This window comes from Trichechus manatus, unplaced genomic scaffold (genome assembly GCF_000243295.1).
Source record: "Trichechus manatus latirostris isolate Lorelei unplaced genomic scaffold, TriManLat1.0 scaffold00021, whole genome shotgun sequence".
In the NCBI taxonomy this organism is placed as follows: Eukaryota; Metazoa; Chordata; class Mammalia; order Sirenia; family Trichechidae; genus Trichechus; species Trichechus manatus.
Window position 1 is genome coordinate 23718870 of NW_004443957.1, and position 19588 is coordinate 23738457.

General features: G+C 38.6%; 1 protein-coding gene across 1 annotated transcript in view; it reads left to right on the plus strand.

Moving 5' to 3' along the window:
• Positions 1 to 12481, plus strand: part of HMCN1 (hemicentin 1) — a 545341-nt gene extending 532860 nt beyond the window's left edge. Inside the window, exons 105-107 of the mRNA XM_004372917.2 lie at positions 2341 to 2460; positions 9375 to 9501; positions 11032 to 12481. Coding sequence (XP_004372974.1) covers positions 2341 to 2460; positions 9375 to 9501; positions 11032 to 11398 — 614 coding nt within the window. The 3' untranslated portion in view covers positions 11399 to 12481. The remainder of the gene's footprint in view (positions 1 to 2340; positions 2461 to 9374; positions 9502 to 11031) is intronic.
• The last annotated feature ends 7107 nt before the right edge of the window (positions 12482 to 19588 follow it).

The window sequence follows — 19588 nt, forward strand, 5'->3', positions numbered from 1 at the left end:
TGTGCCTCTTAGACAAGTAGATATAAGAGACCAAAGGGGCGGCTTCTGTCCAGAGGTGAGAGGGGAAGGCAGAGAGAGTTAGGAGCTGGTTGAAAGTTCAGGGGCGGAGGGGAGGAGTGTGCTGTCACAGAATGGGGTGAGCGGTTGGGGTCTCATAACAATGTATGTTAAAAAAAAAAAATTCTGTATAGGAAACTAACTTGAAATGTAAACCTCATTTAATTACAACAATAAAAAAAAATAAAGACAGGAAAACAACACAAGTTATGGAATGAATGCTTTAGCTAACTGAAATGATTCAAAAATATTGGCAAATAAATATCTGATGAATGTTTATCATTAACAGATTTTGAATCATTACACGAATATATTGAGAATAAGCAAAATATGCAAGATGAACAGATTCTTATGTTCTGAGTCATCTCTCAGTTTTCACTCTGTCTTCTCTTTAGTTCCACCACAGTGCACTTCTGCTTCCATTTCATGCCATGTTCTCTTCTTCACCCTTCCATTGATTGATGTTTGCTCAGGGACGGGGAGAAAATTTTAATAGTAGCCAAAGCAAAGCACAATTGAGAAGAGAAATCCTAGGCCCCCAAAACCACATCTCTTATTCTGAAAGCAAATATCAATTAATTTTGAATTGCAACCTATTCTTAACTACCCTTTTTATTGTTATTTTCTTGGCTTTGTTTAATAATAGCAGATAGATCAAACCCAAACCAAACCCCTTGCCATCAAGTCATTTCCAACTCATAGTGACCCTATAGGACAGAGTACAGCTGCCCCGTAGAGTTTCCAAGAAGCAGCTGGTGGATTTGAACTGCCAACTTTTTGGTTGCCAGCCATAGCTCTTAACCACTGTACCACCAGCAGATAGACAGACTTTATAATTTACAGAATGCTTCCCCATGTAATACTGTACATGAACCTCCCAACAAACCTATGAAATAGAGCAAATTGTATCAGTGTCTCCATCGGGCAGATGAATAAACGGATCTTGAGAGGTTAAGTGGCCTGTTCAAAGTAACACAGTAAATATATATATTTAGGTATAGATAAAGTATTTCTCTATATAGATAAATATAAACCAAACCCGTTGTCTTCGAGTCGATTCTGACTCATAGTGACTCTATAGGACAGAATAGAACTGCCCCATAGGGTCTCCAGCGAGTGGCTGGTGGATTTGAACTGCCGACCTTTTGGTTAGCAGCCAAATTCTTAACCACCATGCCACCAGGGCTCTCTCTATGTATTTATATACTTTTACTTTCTTTCCTATCAGATATATTGATGAATGTGAAAATAGGGACACCTGCTAACATGAATGTGAAGATATTGGGAAGCTATCAGTGTATCTCCCACATGACTATCAGCTCATGCTAAATGGCAGCTTATATAATTGCCATTAGTACTTTACAGTTATATGAAAAATTTGAGTGAATATTTCTATCAGAAAATAAAATGTTTGTGTTTTCTGATGATACTGACTGTGGGAAAACTATGCATGTGGGGAGGGTAGGGGGAGAGAGAGCACTAAAATTTAAATAAATTAAAAACTAATATCCTTTTTTCCAATTTATCTTAATAGAAACTTCTAAGTAAGTCCTGTCATTCTGTCAAGAGCTTACCAAATTTTTAGGCAAATAATGTATGCCTTTTACATTTACATTTGTTTGCCAACTGTGCCCTCCCCGCAAGGTATTTTCATAAGTGCTGCTATGCCAATTTTTTTTACATGTTGCTGTAAAAGAAATTTAGCATAGTGCACTTACAAAAAAATATCTCGCAGAGAGAGGGCACCGTTGGCAAACAAACATGGAAGATGAAGGCATTATTTGCGTACAGATATGGTAGGACCCCTAGTGGCATAGTGGTTAAGAGCTTGGCTGCTAACCAAAAGTCAGCAGTTTGAATCCACCAGCTACTCCTTGGAAACCCTAAGCGGCAGTTCCACTCTGTCCTATAGGGTTGCCATGAGTTGGAATCAACTCAACGGCAACGGGTTACGGTTGGTTAGGACCTTGTACAAATCAGTTTCCACTGTCATTACAGTCTTGCCTTATTTAACTAATGTAAAAATTGGCCAGTTTTGGGATTCAGCTCACATATGCTTACAGACAGAAGAAGTGTTCACATTTTATGATATAGTATAGTTTATATCAGACTTAATTAAAAACAGATCCTGATATAAAACAGCATTGAGCATTCTCAAACACATGAATGTAAAACCACCAAGAAATATTTCTCCAGTATATCAACAGCTTGTTTACAGTTGCCTCTGTCATGGTTTCTGCCTTTGTTTTGCGTGTTTATACATTCTGCTTTCTTTCTGAACAGATATTGATGAATGTGAAAATAGAGACACCTGCCAGCATGAGTGTAAAAATACCGTTGGAAGTTATCAGTGTATCTGCCCGCCTGGTTATCAACTCATGCTGAATGGAAAGACATGTCAAGGTAAGGGAGTGTTGGGATGTTTATTGCTGCAATTTGATTTGAAACCAACATAGCAGAGTGTGCGAATGAGAAGTTTTCTCTTTTTGAATGATTATTCTCCTAGTTGCTGCCCCCTTTCTTCCCATTCGCATTAGGCAAGCTTGTCTTTAAACATTGCTTTTACAAGTAGGGGAAACAATGATAAAGTAGTTAAGCAAAGAAAATAGTTGAGAAACTTTTTTGGTATGTACTTTCTAGAAAGAACTAGAATGCCTAAGTCAGTTCATATTACATATTTTATAAAAACTTAATGGGAATAGACCTCTCCAAACATTTTTTTTTTTTTCACAATTCAGCTAAAATGGGAGGGGAAATGGGGAGAGTACAAGTAAATTATTTGGGCTTCAGACAATAATTTTCTAAATTTTTTTTAAAAATTTGATATTTTGTCACTCTTGTTAGATAGTTTTTTTAGGGTTGTCAATGAGTAATCAAGTAAATAATCCTTTCATTCTGTGAGTCTACAAATGATTCTTGAGCACCACCATGTGCTAGCATTGTAGGATACAAAACATTTACACAGATGAATAAGAAACAGTTCCTTCCCTCTCAGATCTTAGTCTAGATACATATAAATTAGTAAATAATTAATATACAAAGTAATAGGCACTGTAGTAGAGTTTTGGACAAAGTATAGTGATGGTAGAAAGAAAAAATATCACTCAATTATTCACTCTTTACACAAAAATATGAAAGAGCATTGTACTTTGCTGAGGTTTATTATATTGTAATGTGTATTTAGATTAAAAAGAAATAAGAATTACGGGAAAAATCAGTTTTTTTCCCCCTGTGGAGCACAGTTGTACTCTGACACACACAGGGTCACTATGAGTCCGAATCGATTCTACAGCAATGGTGGTTTATAAATCTTGAAAACTTTCTAAGAAACTCCCTCAATTTTGCAGGCAATATCTAGGAATATTCTGTAGGTCTTAATAAGCTTGTGAATTTTATTAATTTCTGTCATGTACAAATTATATCATTTTCTAAATTATGGTAAGAAAATCTCCAAGAGAGTGCTTTATCAGTAATAATCAAATTTAGGCTGACTTTTCTCTCTCTGTGGGATTCACACAGACTTGCTAGGACTCATCTCATGAAAGATGTGTTCCGGGAGGCAAGTCCAGGAAAAGTGATGGCTTCTCGTGAGTTACCATGAGCTCCCTCCACCCCCACCCACCCATTCCTACTTCCTAAGAGCTCCATTGGATCATGTGGGCTGGAGAAAAAAAAGTGAACTCAGTAATAACTTTTGTTTTCAGCCATCAGTCACCAGATGTTTATTAAAAACATACCCTATGCAGAATATTTTACTGCAACTTAAGTACTGAACTAACATATTTACATTATAGTCTCATATTTTTCAAATTTTAATGTTTCTATTTTAATCAGCAGTACAGATATGTCTAGGGCAATAACTTGTATGCTTTCTACAGATAATAAAACAATTCTCAGAGTTACATGAGCCTCAGTGTCCTGGAGCAATCAAGATCAGAGGTAGGACCTGACCCCAGGCATCATAATGTCCAGACTAGTCCTTTTGTCTCCTAAGATGCTATGAGCACCAGGGCTACTGAAGTGTCGTAGCAGGGTGGGACAAGAGCGCTGACCTTGTTCTTGTTGGATAACTTGCCCCAGTTCTTCAACCCAAGAATCCTGCTGAATAGGTGGTAGTGCCCAGCACTAAAACTACTCTCCCTCTAGGTGTAGCCCCCTCTAGGTGTACCAGGCAGGCAGGAAGGAAGCAGGGTAGATACTGGAGCATTCGAAGGTACCCAACTCAAACTTCAAAATACCTTAGTCAGATTTAAAAGGGTTAAATTATGCTATATGGTGGTTAAACGGTTTTCTTCTTTTTTGAATTATGCCAGTTTGTTTTTTAATTGCCTTTGTCACTCATTCAGTTCAAAACATTTTTCAGTTTTCAGTTGTGCTTCAGAGAGTGGAAAATAATGTGAACAAAACAGAAACAGGTGTCATTTGAAATGTTTGCAATTTAAAAGAGTTACATATTTTTGTGGTTTTAAATAGACATGAGAGAAAACAGTTACGCCCTTTAAAGAAGGTTTTACTCTAAAATGAATAACCTCAAGTCTTTTTATAGCTTTAGAAAGTGTTTGAGGCATTTATGAGGAACAAAAGACTACTTTTCGTTCACATATGATTTTTTTAAAGTTTTATACTTTAGTGATAGAAATGTTATCAGTAGTAAAAGAGGAATTAAAATGAATTTGACACTGAACAAGGACAGAGACTCTAATAGAAAAGTGGTAGTCACAGGGCTGCAAAATGAAACACAAAACCAAAAAAACATGACCAATCGTGATTTGCCCAAGAGACAGAGAGGAGAAATTAAAAAATCCTTATGCTAAGTTTACGCACCATTATTCTAATTCCAAAAATGTAGGAACACCATATTGGCACCGCATTTGAAATGAGTGTTCTAATCCAGCCATGTTTTTAAAAAGTAATCCATAATTTTTATCAAGGGTCTGAATTATTGTGTAATTTCTATAAAATGGATGTTTCAAGAGGTCTATTCTAAATTTTTTTTTAAGAAAAGAAGCATCCAGAAGCACTTGGTTAAATGAATTCAGTGTTCTAAAACAATATAAAAGTGTTGCAGCTCTTCTTCTGGTTTTCTTGTAGCAATAATATTTATGTTATAAAATGTCTATATTTTAATTTCTAACATAATACTTTCTTATAATATATTTAATAGAAACCAGACATCACCACATTGTCCGTTAACAGAGACCACGATTTATCCATTTTTCTGGCTTCTTTTTACTAAGACCAATGCATAGAGTGACTAACTTGAGTGAGTAGAGTGAATGCTATATGATGTTTAACCCTGGGGAAACAGTAATAGACTGAAGACAGAGGACAGCCACCTGCCCAGCAGTCCAAACACTTATGAAAGCTTTTCTCTGAAAATCGTACATGATCATGGATCCAAGCACAAACACTTTGTATACTAGATTTTGATATTGCTTTATAGATTCATATTTAGCCTATGAAAATCTGTGATCAGTAGTTGGTCTTATTACAAATACCAGCGTGTGTGCCACATTCTGATCTCTGTGTCGCCATTATCATGGGCCCCTGCTGCCCACTGGCCTGAGTGTTTCTGCATGTGTTCACTGTAAAATGTAGAGCCAACATAAAATTTGGAGGATGGGTGTGAAGGGAATTTTTTTTTTTTTTTAATGAGAGAAAGGAAGATAAGGCTAATTGATTTTCTTTTACATTTTCCTCGAGGGCTTTTCTCTTCATTCTGAGACAATCGCATTTTGTCAAAGAGGTGAAGCACTTCTAACAGATAAAATCATAATTAGAAATTGGTTCGAAGAGACAATAAGCAAGACTTAACTGAAATAAAAACTTGTTTTATTTGTGTATGAAAATTAGTCCTCATAGAAAGCTAGTAATAGAAAGCACATTATGTCATTGTCAGTAATATAAGTAACTAAAAAGTCAAATAAGTGACTTACTCCATAATATTCTAGTTCAATATTGGTTTACTTTGTGCAGACTGTTAAGTAAATAATTACAAAGTCTGTGTTTTCCTTGGAAAACAGAATATATTTGGAACTAAATCTAAAATGCTCACATTTGAGACAAAAAGGCAAATGCTAAATAACTTAGAAGTAAGATTTGATGTTTATTAGCCATGATTTAACATATTGTCTTTTGGAATTTTTTCCTCTCCTTTTTCTTTTCTTATAGAAAATTCTAAGTTAATTAAGGGTTCACAATAGAACTTCACAACTCCAGCCCAAGTCCAGTATAAATACCATCAGGCAGCTACAAAGTCACCTATTACTGAGAAATGACAAAAGAGTTACACATGCCTATTGGTCTTGGAACAGATTCCATGATACTGATGCATTTGACCTTTAGGGCACATCTCAACAGAGATTGGTTTGGGTCCATTTAATTGTAATTTTTCCCTCCTATGCATTAGCATCTATGTTGAGTCAAATACTAAAGAAGGAGTGTTCCAAGTACCTGTATGCAACCAGTTGACTTAGACTTCCTCTGAAATAAGTGGTCTTCTTTTTTTTTTTTTTTTGGCTTGCATACCCATACAAGAATTTTGCAAATCTTGTAGTTCTCTCAGAGCTCTGGTGGCATAGTGGTTAAGCGTTTGGCTGCTAACCAAAAGTTTGGCAGTTCAAATCCACAAGCCGCTCCTTGGAAACCCTACAGGACAGTTCTCCTCTGCCCTGTAGGGTCACTATGAGTCAGAATTGACTCGATGGCAATGGGTTTGGTTTGGGTTGGTTTTGTAGTTCTCTTATAATTTTAAAAATCAATCTCTAAAATTTTTCATCATCAATTTAAATAGTTGCAAAGGATGTCATTTCTGGCATGTTACTTAATGTATGTGTGCTTTAAATATATTTCTGTCTAAATCTTGGAGCTGCAGATTTAACCAGACTGAATTCTCCCAGTTCATGGAGGATGACTACTGTATAACTTAAAACTCTGTACTCATTGTCAGACCAACCAGACTGACTATTAAGAAAAAGTCTAAGGTCATTTTTGCTGTTGTTGTTCAAATAAAAGTGTTAATAAGTGTTCTCACAACAACTAGCTTACTTTAAAATATAATTTAAAATAGAGAGCTAAGACTGTTGGTTTATAGCCATGATAAAATAAAGCTTGCTGTTGCCTATATGTACTCCTATGTTATCACCTTTCATTGAAGTTTTTTACACTTGAGTATCATAAAAAGATTAGGGATGAGTGGAAACTGTTCTTTTGTAAAGCAGAAGTTTATAAAAGGGGAGGGGGAGAGCACATCCAGACCATAGAAAGTTCTCAGGGAGACTGCTTTTAGGAAGAAGTTATGAAAGGAGAGGATCTGGAATTGAGTCTCTGAAATGTTTGCCTGCCCTGGTACTGCTGGAAAACCTTTATGCACCACCAAATCCAAACCCGAACCTATTGCTGTCGAGTCAATTCTGACTCACAGTGACCCTATAGAACAGAGTAGAACTGCCCTATAGGGTTTCCAAGGAGCGGCTGGTGGATTCTAGCTGCCGACTTTGTGGTTAGCAGCCAAGTTCTTAACCACCCCCGGGGGATGCATTTACCTCAGTGTGAAAACCACTGCTCTAAAATGTGGCTCTTAACTTCTTTGGACTCTCAGAATCTCTGAATCTCCATGGACCCTCTCTTGAGAAAATTCATCCATCCATCAGTTTCTTTCTCTCTGTCTCTCTGTCACAGACACATAAATACACACATGTAAAAACCATTTCCATGTAAATTCAAAGGATTCAAAGATCCTCTGATGCTCAAATATGACCCTAAGTTAAGAATCACTGCTCAAAAACATTCATTTTCAGAAAGCTAAAAAAAAAAAAAAAAAAAAATTCCTTTAGTTCCGTCTGGATGTTTCTTAATTTTTGTGATTTAGGTATTTTCCTATTCATGTAACAAATTTGTGTAGAAAATAACAAAATAAACACTGTTTCATTTGTCTGTTTTTCCCCATAATATCAGTATCCTAAGGAGAGCGTACAGTCATCATAGCAGCTGAGAATGACCCTATGCAGTTCAGCTTCAGTTGAACTCCTTGCTCCATTTGTTCAAACTTGTACCTTGTGGTTCTAGGCTCATTCATTTGATCCCATTTTACTACTATATTTGTTTTCTCTCTCGCCACAAGATCTGACTGACCTGTATAGTCCCCTGAATTAATAACTCGACTCACTTACTTTCCACTACCCTATTCAAAAAAGTCTTCCTCTGGTCACTACTCCCTACTCAACAATTTAAACTTATAAAAGAAAACTCTAAGGAAGAATTACATTTTAAAGAGATTCTTCACTTTACAAAAAAAATCACAAAAAGTGTCCTTTAATTTTTCAGCTTGTTTTTAGTGCATTTAAAGTATTATTTGCTTTGCAAAACTCAAATACACTCTATGTTCCAAATACAAGGGACACCAGAGAGCTTTTAATAGCTTTCCCTCCACTTTTATAGCTCTTAATTTTCCATGTCCTTTCACATATGTTAAAGAAATGTATCCTGAAAGAAATCTGAAAGAAAAAGTGCACTAGGTATCACGATCTCCACTTTGTGGTTGAAAAAGCTTAAATCCATCTGGCAGGAGCAAAGGAGAATGAAGAAGACAAAAGACACAAGGGAAAGATCAGTACAAAAGACTAATGGACCACAATTACCACAGTCTCCACCAGACTGAGCCCAGAACAACTACATAGTGCCTTGTTACCACCACCAACTGCTCTGGCAGGGATCACAATAGAGGGTCCTGGACAGAGCGAGAGGAAAATGCAGAACAAAATTCAAATTTACAAAAAAAAAATACTAGGTTTGCTGGTCTGACAGAGACTGGAGAAACCATGACATTATGGCTCCAAGACACCCTTTTAACTTAGTACTGAAGTCTCTCCTGAAGTTCACCCTTCAGCCAAAGATTAGACAAACCTACAGGACCAACAATAACACACTTGAGGAACACGCTTTGTAGTTCAATCATGTATACGAGACTAATGGACACACCAGCCCAAAAGCAATGACCAGAAAGCGGGAAGGGACAGAAAAACTGTATGAATGGAAGTAGGAAGCCTAGGGTGGAGAAGGGGAGAATGTTGACACATCACAGGATTGGCAATCAATGTCACAAAACAATTTATGTATTAACTGTTTAATTAGAAACTAAGTTACTGCGTAAACTTTCACCTAAATCACAATAAAAAAAGAAAAAGCTTAGGTCCAGCCACCAAGTTTCTTTGTGAAAAGTAGAATTCTGGCCTCCTATGTTCTAGTTCAAAGTCCAGAAAACCTGCTCTGAGGGCCTTCTCTGACCGTGTTGCTGATGTTCCTTTTGCTGTTACTAGATGTTGATGAGTGCCTGGAGCAGAATGTGCGCTGTGGACCAAATCGCATGTGCTTCAACATGAGAGGAAGCTACCAGTGCATCGATACACCCTGTCCACGCAACTACCAACGGGATCCTGTTTCAGGGTATGTCTTGCCTTGTCATCCCAGACATGCTTTTGAAAATCCTTCTTCCTCTGTCTCCTTGACCAGAAAACCCTGTCTGTAGTCATGTTTAACTCACAGGAAGTCAATGACCCCAGGAGAAAATGGAGTAACAATGTATTCCTTCTTCAATGAATGGGCAAGAAATGAGCTCATCCAGCAGCAACCACTGCAGCCTAAGCCATCACTTGGCTACCAGGGTCTCCTGGGGCAGTCTCCCCAGTATGTAATCCTCCACGCAACATCTAGACGTCTGCCTCAGCAGCTAGCTCTGTGGGGGTGATAGAGCTTGCCTTCCTTTGAAATGTTCCAGTTTTCATTTGTGCTGCTTCGGGGCTTTAAGGATTCTCAGCACTTAGAGCAGCGTCTGTTCTGCTACTGTGATGACTCACCGTGCCACCAGAGAATGGAGATGAGCAAGGATGAGGCAATAGTCTACCCATACATATGTCGTCTTGTCTACATTTTCTACCGTCTGAAACACTGTCTTCTCTGGGTTCTGAATAAACTACTCTTCTGTTTGCTCCCTCTCTTCCAGAAATGCTGTACTTTGGTCAGGTACCAAGTTAATTGAGTGCTTGAAAACAAGTGATGATGTTCATCTTGATAGACCCTGCTAGGAAGAGGGTGGTTCTGAAACCAAATGCGGGTTGGAGCTCACACTTTATTTTCCTCTGGGTGGTGCATACCAAGCTCCTGTGCCAAGGTCAAGTACAGCCTGTCTAGGATCCATCAAAAACATGTTTGCAATTGGTTTGAGTGGACTAGAAAGGGGAAAGAAATTTGAAAGTATAGACTTGAAATTTCTGAAAATACTATAACGGAAGAATCCGTATCTTCAGAAAATGGTCCTTTGTGCACTTTTTATTTTCTTCTTTATTACCAGTGATCTCTGGCAGACAATTTAAAACTCATGATGATTCATAGTCAGTGTGGGCTCTAGCAAAATAAAATATAATACTTTTAATCTAAAATAATGTTAAATAATGTTGAACACAAATACAAAAGGAAGTTTCTCCCCCTCTCCAGGAATTCTAATTGACATTTCATTATTTTTAGAAAAATAAACCAAAAATTAATCTATCCTATTTCAGCTTGCAGATTATCTTGGGAAAGATGTTATTTTTAAATTTAAAAAAAAAAAGTTATATTTTTCTTTCTAAAATGTCCTTGTTTCCAGTATATGTGCAGATGGTTTTGTTTCCAAACCTGACATTTCATTTTAAAGACACTCTTGTGTATTTATACTTACTTCCATGGTTCAAAGGCCTCTGCCTTTAAAGGATCTGAAAGATAGATCTTTGATTCTAGACCAGCATACTCTCAAAGCCATCTGGCATCTGGTTTGTGTTACCGACTTAGAACTTGGGGTGAGCCTTATTGCTCTTCCACTCAGACTGTCTCCTGTGTTTAATACCTAAAAGTTGTCATGCATCATGATCACCTGCATCAGGCCTTCTCCTGCTTCCAACCCAGATAATTCTGTGCATTTCATGTGTCTGTTGTCTTTAGGTTCTGCTTCAAGAACTGTCCACCCAATGATCTGGAATGTGCCTTGAGCCCATATGCCTTGGAATACAAACTTGTCTCCCTCCCGTTCGGAATAGCTGCCAATCAAGATTTAATCCGGCTGGTTGTGTACACACAGGATGGAGTGATGCATCCCAGGACAACATTCCTCATGGTAGATGAGGAACAAACTGTTCCTTTTGCCCTAAGGGATGAAAACCTGAAAGGAGTGGTGTACACAACACGACCACTACGAGAACCGCAGACCTACCGCATGAGGGTTCGAGCCTTATCCTACAGTGCCAATGGGACCATTGAATATCAGACCACATTCATAGTTTATATAGCTGTATCTGCCTATCCATACTAAGAAGTTCTCAAAAACTAATCCATGTATTTAAACTGCATTAATCATGGGAATCAAGTCCCCTTCCAGATTACGGTCTCCTGAACTGTTGCGATCTTGGCAACTTGGAAATGGTGCTATGCTGTGTTCTGCGTACCTTCCTTGGTACTGCTGAGGTATTTTCATCATCCCACCATGGTCATATCTTTTAATAAGGTCTAGAAAACTCCCTTATTATTTTCTTTATTTATTACACTGGAACAGTTACTTTTCCAAAGATCGTCCTGAACATCTAACAAGACACATCAGCAATGTTTTATAGTAGCACAGTAGCTAAGATCATTTTCCTTAACAAAACAAAAACAACAAAGTCAAAGCCAAGTGGATTTTTGAGCATTTGATCATTTTTAGATTAATAAACCAGTTGTTATGTGTTTTGATCAAAGCTTATGAAATAACTTATAAAGATGCTTTTCTTAAAAGGTATTGATGCTTTGTAATAGGATTTACACACATATTTTCATTTTAAGAAGGAAACACCACTCATTTTAGAGAAGTGGTACAGCCACTAAAAGGTTTGTTCTGATCCCTGATGGTGCTCGCCTTGATTGAATCTCCATAATAAGAATGCTTTTGTCAGTGATTTAATGAAATCAGCTGAACCGTTTATGATAGACAAAAATATTATTTTGTCCTCAGAAGATTGTTCATAGCATGGATCTTTCCTCTAACATTTGGATATAACCGTCCATTCGCTTAGCTCCAAAACTTTTACATTACAGCTTTTTAAAGATTTTCCTGTCAGTTGAAAAGAATTTGAAAAATATCAATAGGACAGGTTTCTTTGTTTTTCTTGAAAACGAGTATGTGCAAATTAGCATAAATGTTAAACGTCAATACACTGTACGTGGTGGTAACAAACTCTGGAAGCAATTGCCAAGATGTATTCTATTTTTATGAAGTGTATATATATTACCTTAGTGTGCATTTTCTATACAATATCTTGATGGACTGTCTTATAAAATTATTTTATAAAAAAAAAAAAAAAGCACCAATGTAATGGTAAAACCAGTCTAAATAAAATTTTCACATCCTTTTTATTAACTTTTTGAGGACCTAAAATTTATTTTCTTATAGCTATAACCAGTTGTCACTGAGTCAATTCAGACTCATGGTGTGACCCCGTGTATCTCACTGTGCTCCATAGTGTTTTCCATGGCTGTGACCTTTCCAAAATAGATCACCAGGCCTTTCTTCCAAGGAGCCTCTGGGTAGATTCAAACTGCCAACCTTTCAGTTAGTAGTCAAGCACTTAACAGTTTACACCACCCAGGGATTCCTCTTATAGCTATGCTGTTGTTAGTTGTTGTCAAGTCATTTCCAACTCATGCCAACCCCATGAGTGCAGAGTAGAACTGCTCCATAGGGTTTCAAGATTGTGATCTTTTGGAAGTAGATCGCCAGAACTGTCTCCCGAGGTGCCTCTGGGTGAGTTTATAGAGCCAGCCTTTTGGCTGGTAGTCAAGTTCTTAACCGTTTTCACCACCCAGGGACTCTTGTGTATGTCATACATATCATAATTCATTCATCACAATAGCTTGTGAGCTAAGTAGCATTATTATCCACATTTTATAGGTCAGAGTCCTGGGACTAAGATAACTTAACTTCATTAAGATAACAGTTAGTTAGTAGCAGAAATGACATAACCTTCTACCTCTTCTGACTCCAAGTCAAATGATCTCTCCGCTCATCCCAAGTGAATTTGCCTCCTAGTATAGTATCTTAGTTTTCTAGTGCTGCTATAACAGAAATACCACAAGTGGGTGGCTTTAGCAACAGAAGGATATTTTCTCACAGTTAAAAAAAAAAACCTAAACCCATGGTCGTCAAGTCAATTCCGACTCATAGCAACCCTATAGGACAGAGTAGAACTGCCCCATAGGGCTTCCAAGGAGCACCTGGTAGATTCAAACTGCCAACATTTTGGTTAGCAGCCGTAGCTCTTAACCACTGTGCCACCAGCGTTTCCTCTCACAGGTTAGGAGACCGTAAGTTTGAGTTCAGGGCACCAGCACTAGGGGAAGGCTTTCTTTCTCTGTTGGCTCTGAGGGAAGGTCCTTGTCTCTTTTCAGCTTCTGTTCCTCAGTTATTTGGCAATCGTCATGTGACATAGCATCTGTCTTCCCTCATCTGTGTTTCTTTGCTTCTGTGCCTAATTTGCTCTTTTTTATATCTCAAGGGATTGGATTAAGTCACACTCTGCACTGTTATGGCCTCAACATAACAAAGAAAGCCTTATTCCCAAATGGAATCACATCCACAAGTATAGGGGTTAGGATTTACAACACATTTTGGGGGACACAATTCAATCCGTAATAAATGGGTACTAGAACAATGAAGGCCCTGGTCATCACCTATGACTGAAGAATCTTTACCTAGAATGGCATTATTCAAAGAAGCCTGGAAAAATCATCTAGTCCACAGCCTGACAGATGATAGTCAAAATCATTGTTTACCAAAGAGTGTTCTATAGAACAACTATTCCCATAAAGATACTCTGAGTGAAAAAAATTCCATGATCAAACAAGTTTGGGAAACACCGCATAACATGCCCTCCTATTAAATGTGTGCAGTGAACACTGACATTTAAAGATTCTTGGAAGTTCATTTGTAAACAGGTTTAATTTGTTCAAGCCAACATTTTCCAAAGTATTTAATCACAAACCTTTTTCCCCAGTATATTATAATATCTCACTGGACACTTGGGGGAAGGCTGGATTCATACAGTCAAGGCATCTGCTTAACTCCTCACTACTCAAAAAGGATACTTCACAGCATACTTTAGTAAATAATTCTGCATGTGACCCTGACCATTGAGCTTCTTTCTAAAATTAAACTGCATTGATATTGCTCATTTCCTCTGTCCGATATTTTGGAAGCACAGAGCATGACAAGGCAGTGACCAGACATGAGCTACTGCACAGTCATTAGTAGGGACAGACTTCTGGTTACTACAATATTTGACTTGGAAATTTCTGTGTGGAGCCAGTAAATCCGGCCAGAATCTTTGCTTTAACCAAGTACTTTTGACAAAATTTCCTTGAAATTTCTCATAAGTACCCCAGTTCTTGAGCAGAGTTAAGCAATGATATCAATGAAGCCTGAATGTGCCCTCAGCGTACAGGACAGGGTGTGGAAGCCTTCATCCATCGCATCGAGCAAAATGGGGAGAAGCAAGCACACATCCTGTATGTTGCTGTTACAAGCCTCTGCGCCTACAAATTCCACAGATAATCCCGATAGGATGACTAGCAGAAAGGGGAAGGTCTCCAAAGGAAGGAAACCAAGTGGGCAAATGAAAGATCTAATAAGTATGTTGCTGTTGTTGTTAGGTGCTGACCCATAGCGACCCTACGTACAATAGAATGAAACACTGCCTGGTCCTATGCCATTCTCACAATCATTGTTATGCTTGAGCCCATTGTTGCAGCCACTGTGTCAATCCATCTCGTTGAAGGTCTTCCTCTTTTCTGCTGACCCTCTACAAGCATGACATCCTTCTCCAGGGACTGATCCCTCCTGATAGCATATCCAAAGTATGGAGACATAGTGTCGCTATCCTTGCTTCTAAGCAGCATTCTGGTTGTACTTCTTCCAAGATAGATTTGTTCGTTCTTTTGGCAGTCCATGGTATAGTCAATATTCTTCGCAAACACCACAATTCGAAAGTGTCAGTTCTTCTTCAGTCTTCCTTATTCATCGTCCAGCTTTCACATGAGTATGAGGCTATTGAAAATACCTTAATCCTTAAGGTGACATCTTTGCTTTTTAACACTTTAAAGAGGACTTTTGCAGCAGATTTGCCCAATGCAATGCGTCTTTTGATTTCTTGACTGCTGCTTCCATGGTTGTTGATTTTGGACCCAAGTAAAATGAAATCCTTGACAACTTCAATCTTTTCTCCGTTTATCGTGATGTTGCTTAATGGTCCAGTTGTGAGGATTTGTGTTTTCTTTATGTTGAGGTGTAATCCATACTGAAGGCTGTGGTCTTTGTTCTTCATCAGTAAGTGCTTCAAGTCCTCTTCGCTTTCAGCAAGCAAGGTTGTGTCATCTGCATAACGAAGGTTGTTAATGAGTCTTCCTCCAATCCTGATGCCCCGTTCTTCTTCATATAGTCCAGGTTCTCTGACTACTTGCTCAGTATGCAGATTGAATAGTTATGGTGAAAGGATACAACCCTGATGCACACCTTTCCTGATTTTAAACGGTGCAGTATCCCCTTGTTCTGTTTGAACGACTGTCTCTTGATCTATTTACAGGTTCCTCATGAGCACAATTAAGTGTTCTGGAATTCCCAATCTTCACAATGTTATCCATTATTTGTTATGATCCACTTGGTTGAATACCTTTGCATAGTCAATAAAACACAGGTAAACATCTTTATGGTATTCTCTGCTTTCAGCCAGGATCCATCTGACATCAGCAGTGATATCCCTGATTCCACGTCCTCTTCTGAATTTAGCTTGAATTTCTGGAAGTTCCCTGTGGATATACCGCTGCAGCTGCTTTTGAATGATCCTCAGCAAAATTTTACTTGCGTGTGATATTAATGATATTGTTTGATTATTTCTGCATTCAGTTGGATCACCTCTCTTGGGAATAGGCAAAAGTATGAATCTCTTCCAGTCGGTTGGCCAGGGAGCTGTCTTTGAAATTTCTTGGCATAGACAAGTGAGCACTTCCAGTGCTGCATCCATTTGTTGAAACAGCTCAGTTGGTAATCCGTCAATTCCTGGAGGCTTGTGTTTTGCCAGTGTCTTCAGTGCAGCTTGGACGTCTTCCTTCAGTACCCTCAGTTCCTGATCATATGCTACCTCCTGAAATGGTTGAATGTCGACCAATTCTTTTTGGTATAGTGACTCTGTGTATTCCTTCCAGCTTCTTTTGGTACTTCCTGTATTTTTTAATATTTTCCCTGTAGAATCCTTCAATATTGCAACTTGAGGCTTGCATTTTCTCTTCAGTTCTTTCAGCTTGAGAAATGCCTAGTGTGTTCTTCCCTTTTGGTTTTCTAACTCCAGGTCTTTGCACATTTCATTATAATACTTTACTTGGTGTTCTCGAGCCACCCTTTGAAATCTTCTGTTCAGCTCTTTTACTTTATCATTTCTTCCTTTTGCTTTAGCGACTCAACGTTCTTTCTTTCCTGTCTTTTTAATGACCTCTTGTCTTTTTAATGACCTCTTGCTTTCTTCATGTATGATGTCCTTGATGTCATTCCACAACTTGTCTGGCCTTCAGTCATTAGTGTTCAGTGCATCAAATCTATTCATCAGATGGTCTCTAAATTCAGGTGGGATATACTCAAGGTTTTACTTTGGCTTTCATGGACTTGTTCTAATTTTCTTCTGTTTCAACTTGAACTTGCATATGAGCAATTGATGGTCTGTTCCGCAGTTGGCCCCTGGCCTTTTTCTGACTGATGATATTATCTCTTTGTCACAGGAGAAGCTAAGGGTAATGTGGGGATAGGAAACTCAGAGTACAGCTGATAGAATGGCTCTGATCAGTTTTATAAAAGAATTCTGACTTTTGCATGTGCAGTCCTCCACATCTCCCTAATCCATTCTCTTTACATTAACCCAGCTTGCAGTAAGTGTTGTCATGTTGTCAGCCATGTTCAAACCCCACACTCCCTTCATATGCATACATACATGCACACAGGAACATGCTTTACAGGGCTACATAACATCACTCTCACCAGAACTGATCATTCTACATTTCAGTCTCTTGGGGAGAGCCAAGCAGGGCAAAGATTTGGCATTCCCTCCTAAGACACAAACCCATTGGTCCAGCTGGCTACTTGACATTTCCACTTGACTTTCTCAGCCAACTCAAACTTAGTATCTATGACATATAGCTGACCCATCCACATATCTGCCACTCCTTAACCACCTTCCTGTTAGTGGTCATGTGACACCATTCTTTCCAATAAGATGTAAGCAGAAGTCATGTAGTGGGGCTTTTGGGAAATAACTTTAAAAGGGAAAGTCTGATCATATGCTACTTCCTGAAATTGTTGAATGTTGACCAATTCTTTTCGGTATAGCGACCCTGCTTTCCTTCCATCTTCTTTTGATACTTTCTGCATTGTTTAATATTTTCTCTGTGGGATCCTTCAATATTGCAACTCAAGGCTTGGCCTTTTGCCCTTTGCAATCTTCTCACGCTCAGAAAGTGGACAAAGATGCAACAATTATCTTGCAACAATGAGGCAAAAACTCTGAAGACAAAGATCTACCTACTAAGAATGGAGAAAGATGGAAAGATCCTGGGACCTTATGTGACATTGTTGAACTACTCTATCAGCACTGGACTGACTACTCCAGGACTTCTGGTTGTCTGAGACCAATAAATTACTTATTTAAGCCACTGTTAGCTGGATTGTCTATATTTATACTTGAATATACTCATGCCTTTAAGTATGACCCCCTAGACCTTCTGCTTCCCTCATCTTTCCTAACTGAGTTAAAGTACTACCATTCACCTAGTTACTCCAGTTAAAACCTTAGGATTCATGGTTACTTTATCTTTCACTCAAATGCCCACATCCTGACCATCAAAATATAGTTCTCTGTCTCCACTGTCACCATCCTAAGCTTCTTTGTGATGTATTTTTAGTGGGTAAACTGGTGGCACAATGGTTAAGCATTTGGCTGCTAACCAAAAGGTCTGCAGTTCAAATCCACCAGCTGCTCCTTGGAAACTTTATGGGGCAATTCTACTCTGTCCTATAGAGTCGCTATGAGTCAGAACAGACTCGATGGCAATGAGTTACACTTAGTTAAGCAGGGATTACATTTCCTTTCTCTGAACAGTTTAGAGTGTAGGCCACAAGAAACATTTTGTATGAGATTTAGAAAGTAAAAGTGAAGCTGCAGTCATATTCCTTTTACGCTTGGAAAGTTAGTGCTGGGGCACCATGTGTTGTTGCAGCTCATGGGTGTTGTAACTCTCAACTGGCTCCTCTTGGTGTAAAACAATGAGGGGTCCATAGCTGTTCCACCTCCCACTGAGTCCTTCTTTATCTTCTACAACTCCTGGGCCAGATACACGTCTATGTCTCTGACGAAGAGCCCCAGCTTTTCCTGCAAGGGACCAACACCATGGAAGTTGGAAGACTGAAGATGGGGAGAGATCCGCACAGGTTCCAGTCTGTCTTTCTGGGCTCCAGCTCATATTCGTGGGTTTCAGATTGTCATTCCTCTCCCCCACTGCACAGCCATCTTTTCAACTCCCTACTATGCTGCCTACAAGCTCCCATTCCAGAGGCAATGCTTTATAGAGACTTTATAATGAGGATGATAAAAAACCAAAACCATACCATTTGCCATTGAGTCTATTCTGACTCATAGCAACTCCATATATTTCAGAGTGGAGCTATGCTCTATAGGGTTTTCATGGCTGTGACCTTTCAGAAGCAGATCACCAGATTATCCATCTGAAATGACTCTAAACCAAGCAACCAACCAAACAAACCCATAGCTGTTGAGTTGATTCCGGCTCATAACAACCCTATAGAACAGAGTAGAACTGTCCCAAAGGATTTCCAAAGAGTTGCTGGTGGAATCGAACTGCCAACCTTTTGGTTAGTAGCCTAGTGCTTAACCGTGTGCACCACCCAGAGATCCTACCAATGATAGAAAAGCTCCCCAAATTGCATGTAAATGTGCGCACACACACACACACGTACATATAACTTTCTTCCTATTGGTTCCAGTTTGTGTGATTGAACCCGACTAAATCAGAATTTTGATGGGTTTTCTGAATTGGCTCTGAGTTATCTGTAATTCTATAATTGTTTCTCTGATCTGGCTAGATTTGATGGCATTAACAGTCCTGTTCCTAGTGGTAAAAGGAACATGTAGTTCATGGGATATAGTGCCAAATTATTGTTATTGTTAGGTGCTGTTTAGTTGGCAAATTAGTTGCTTATATTACTATCTATAAAAAACAAACAAACCCGTTGCCATCAAGTCGATTCCAACTTATAGACACACTGTAGGGCAGAGTAGAACTGTCCATAGGGTTTCCATGGAGTGACTGGTGGATTCAAACAGCTGACCTTTTGGTTAGCAGCCAGGCTCTTAACCACTGTACCACCAGTGGTCCATTACTATGGACACCTCTAATCAAGTGCCTATGGAAGGCA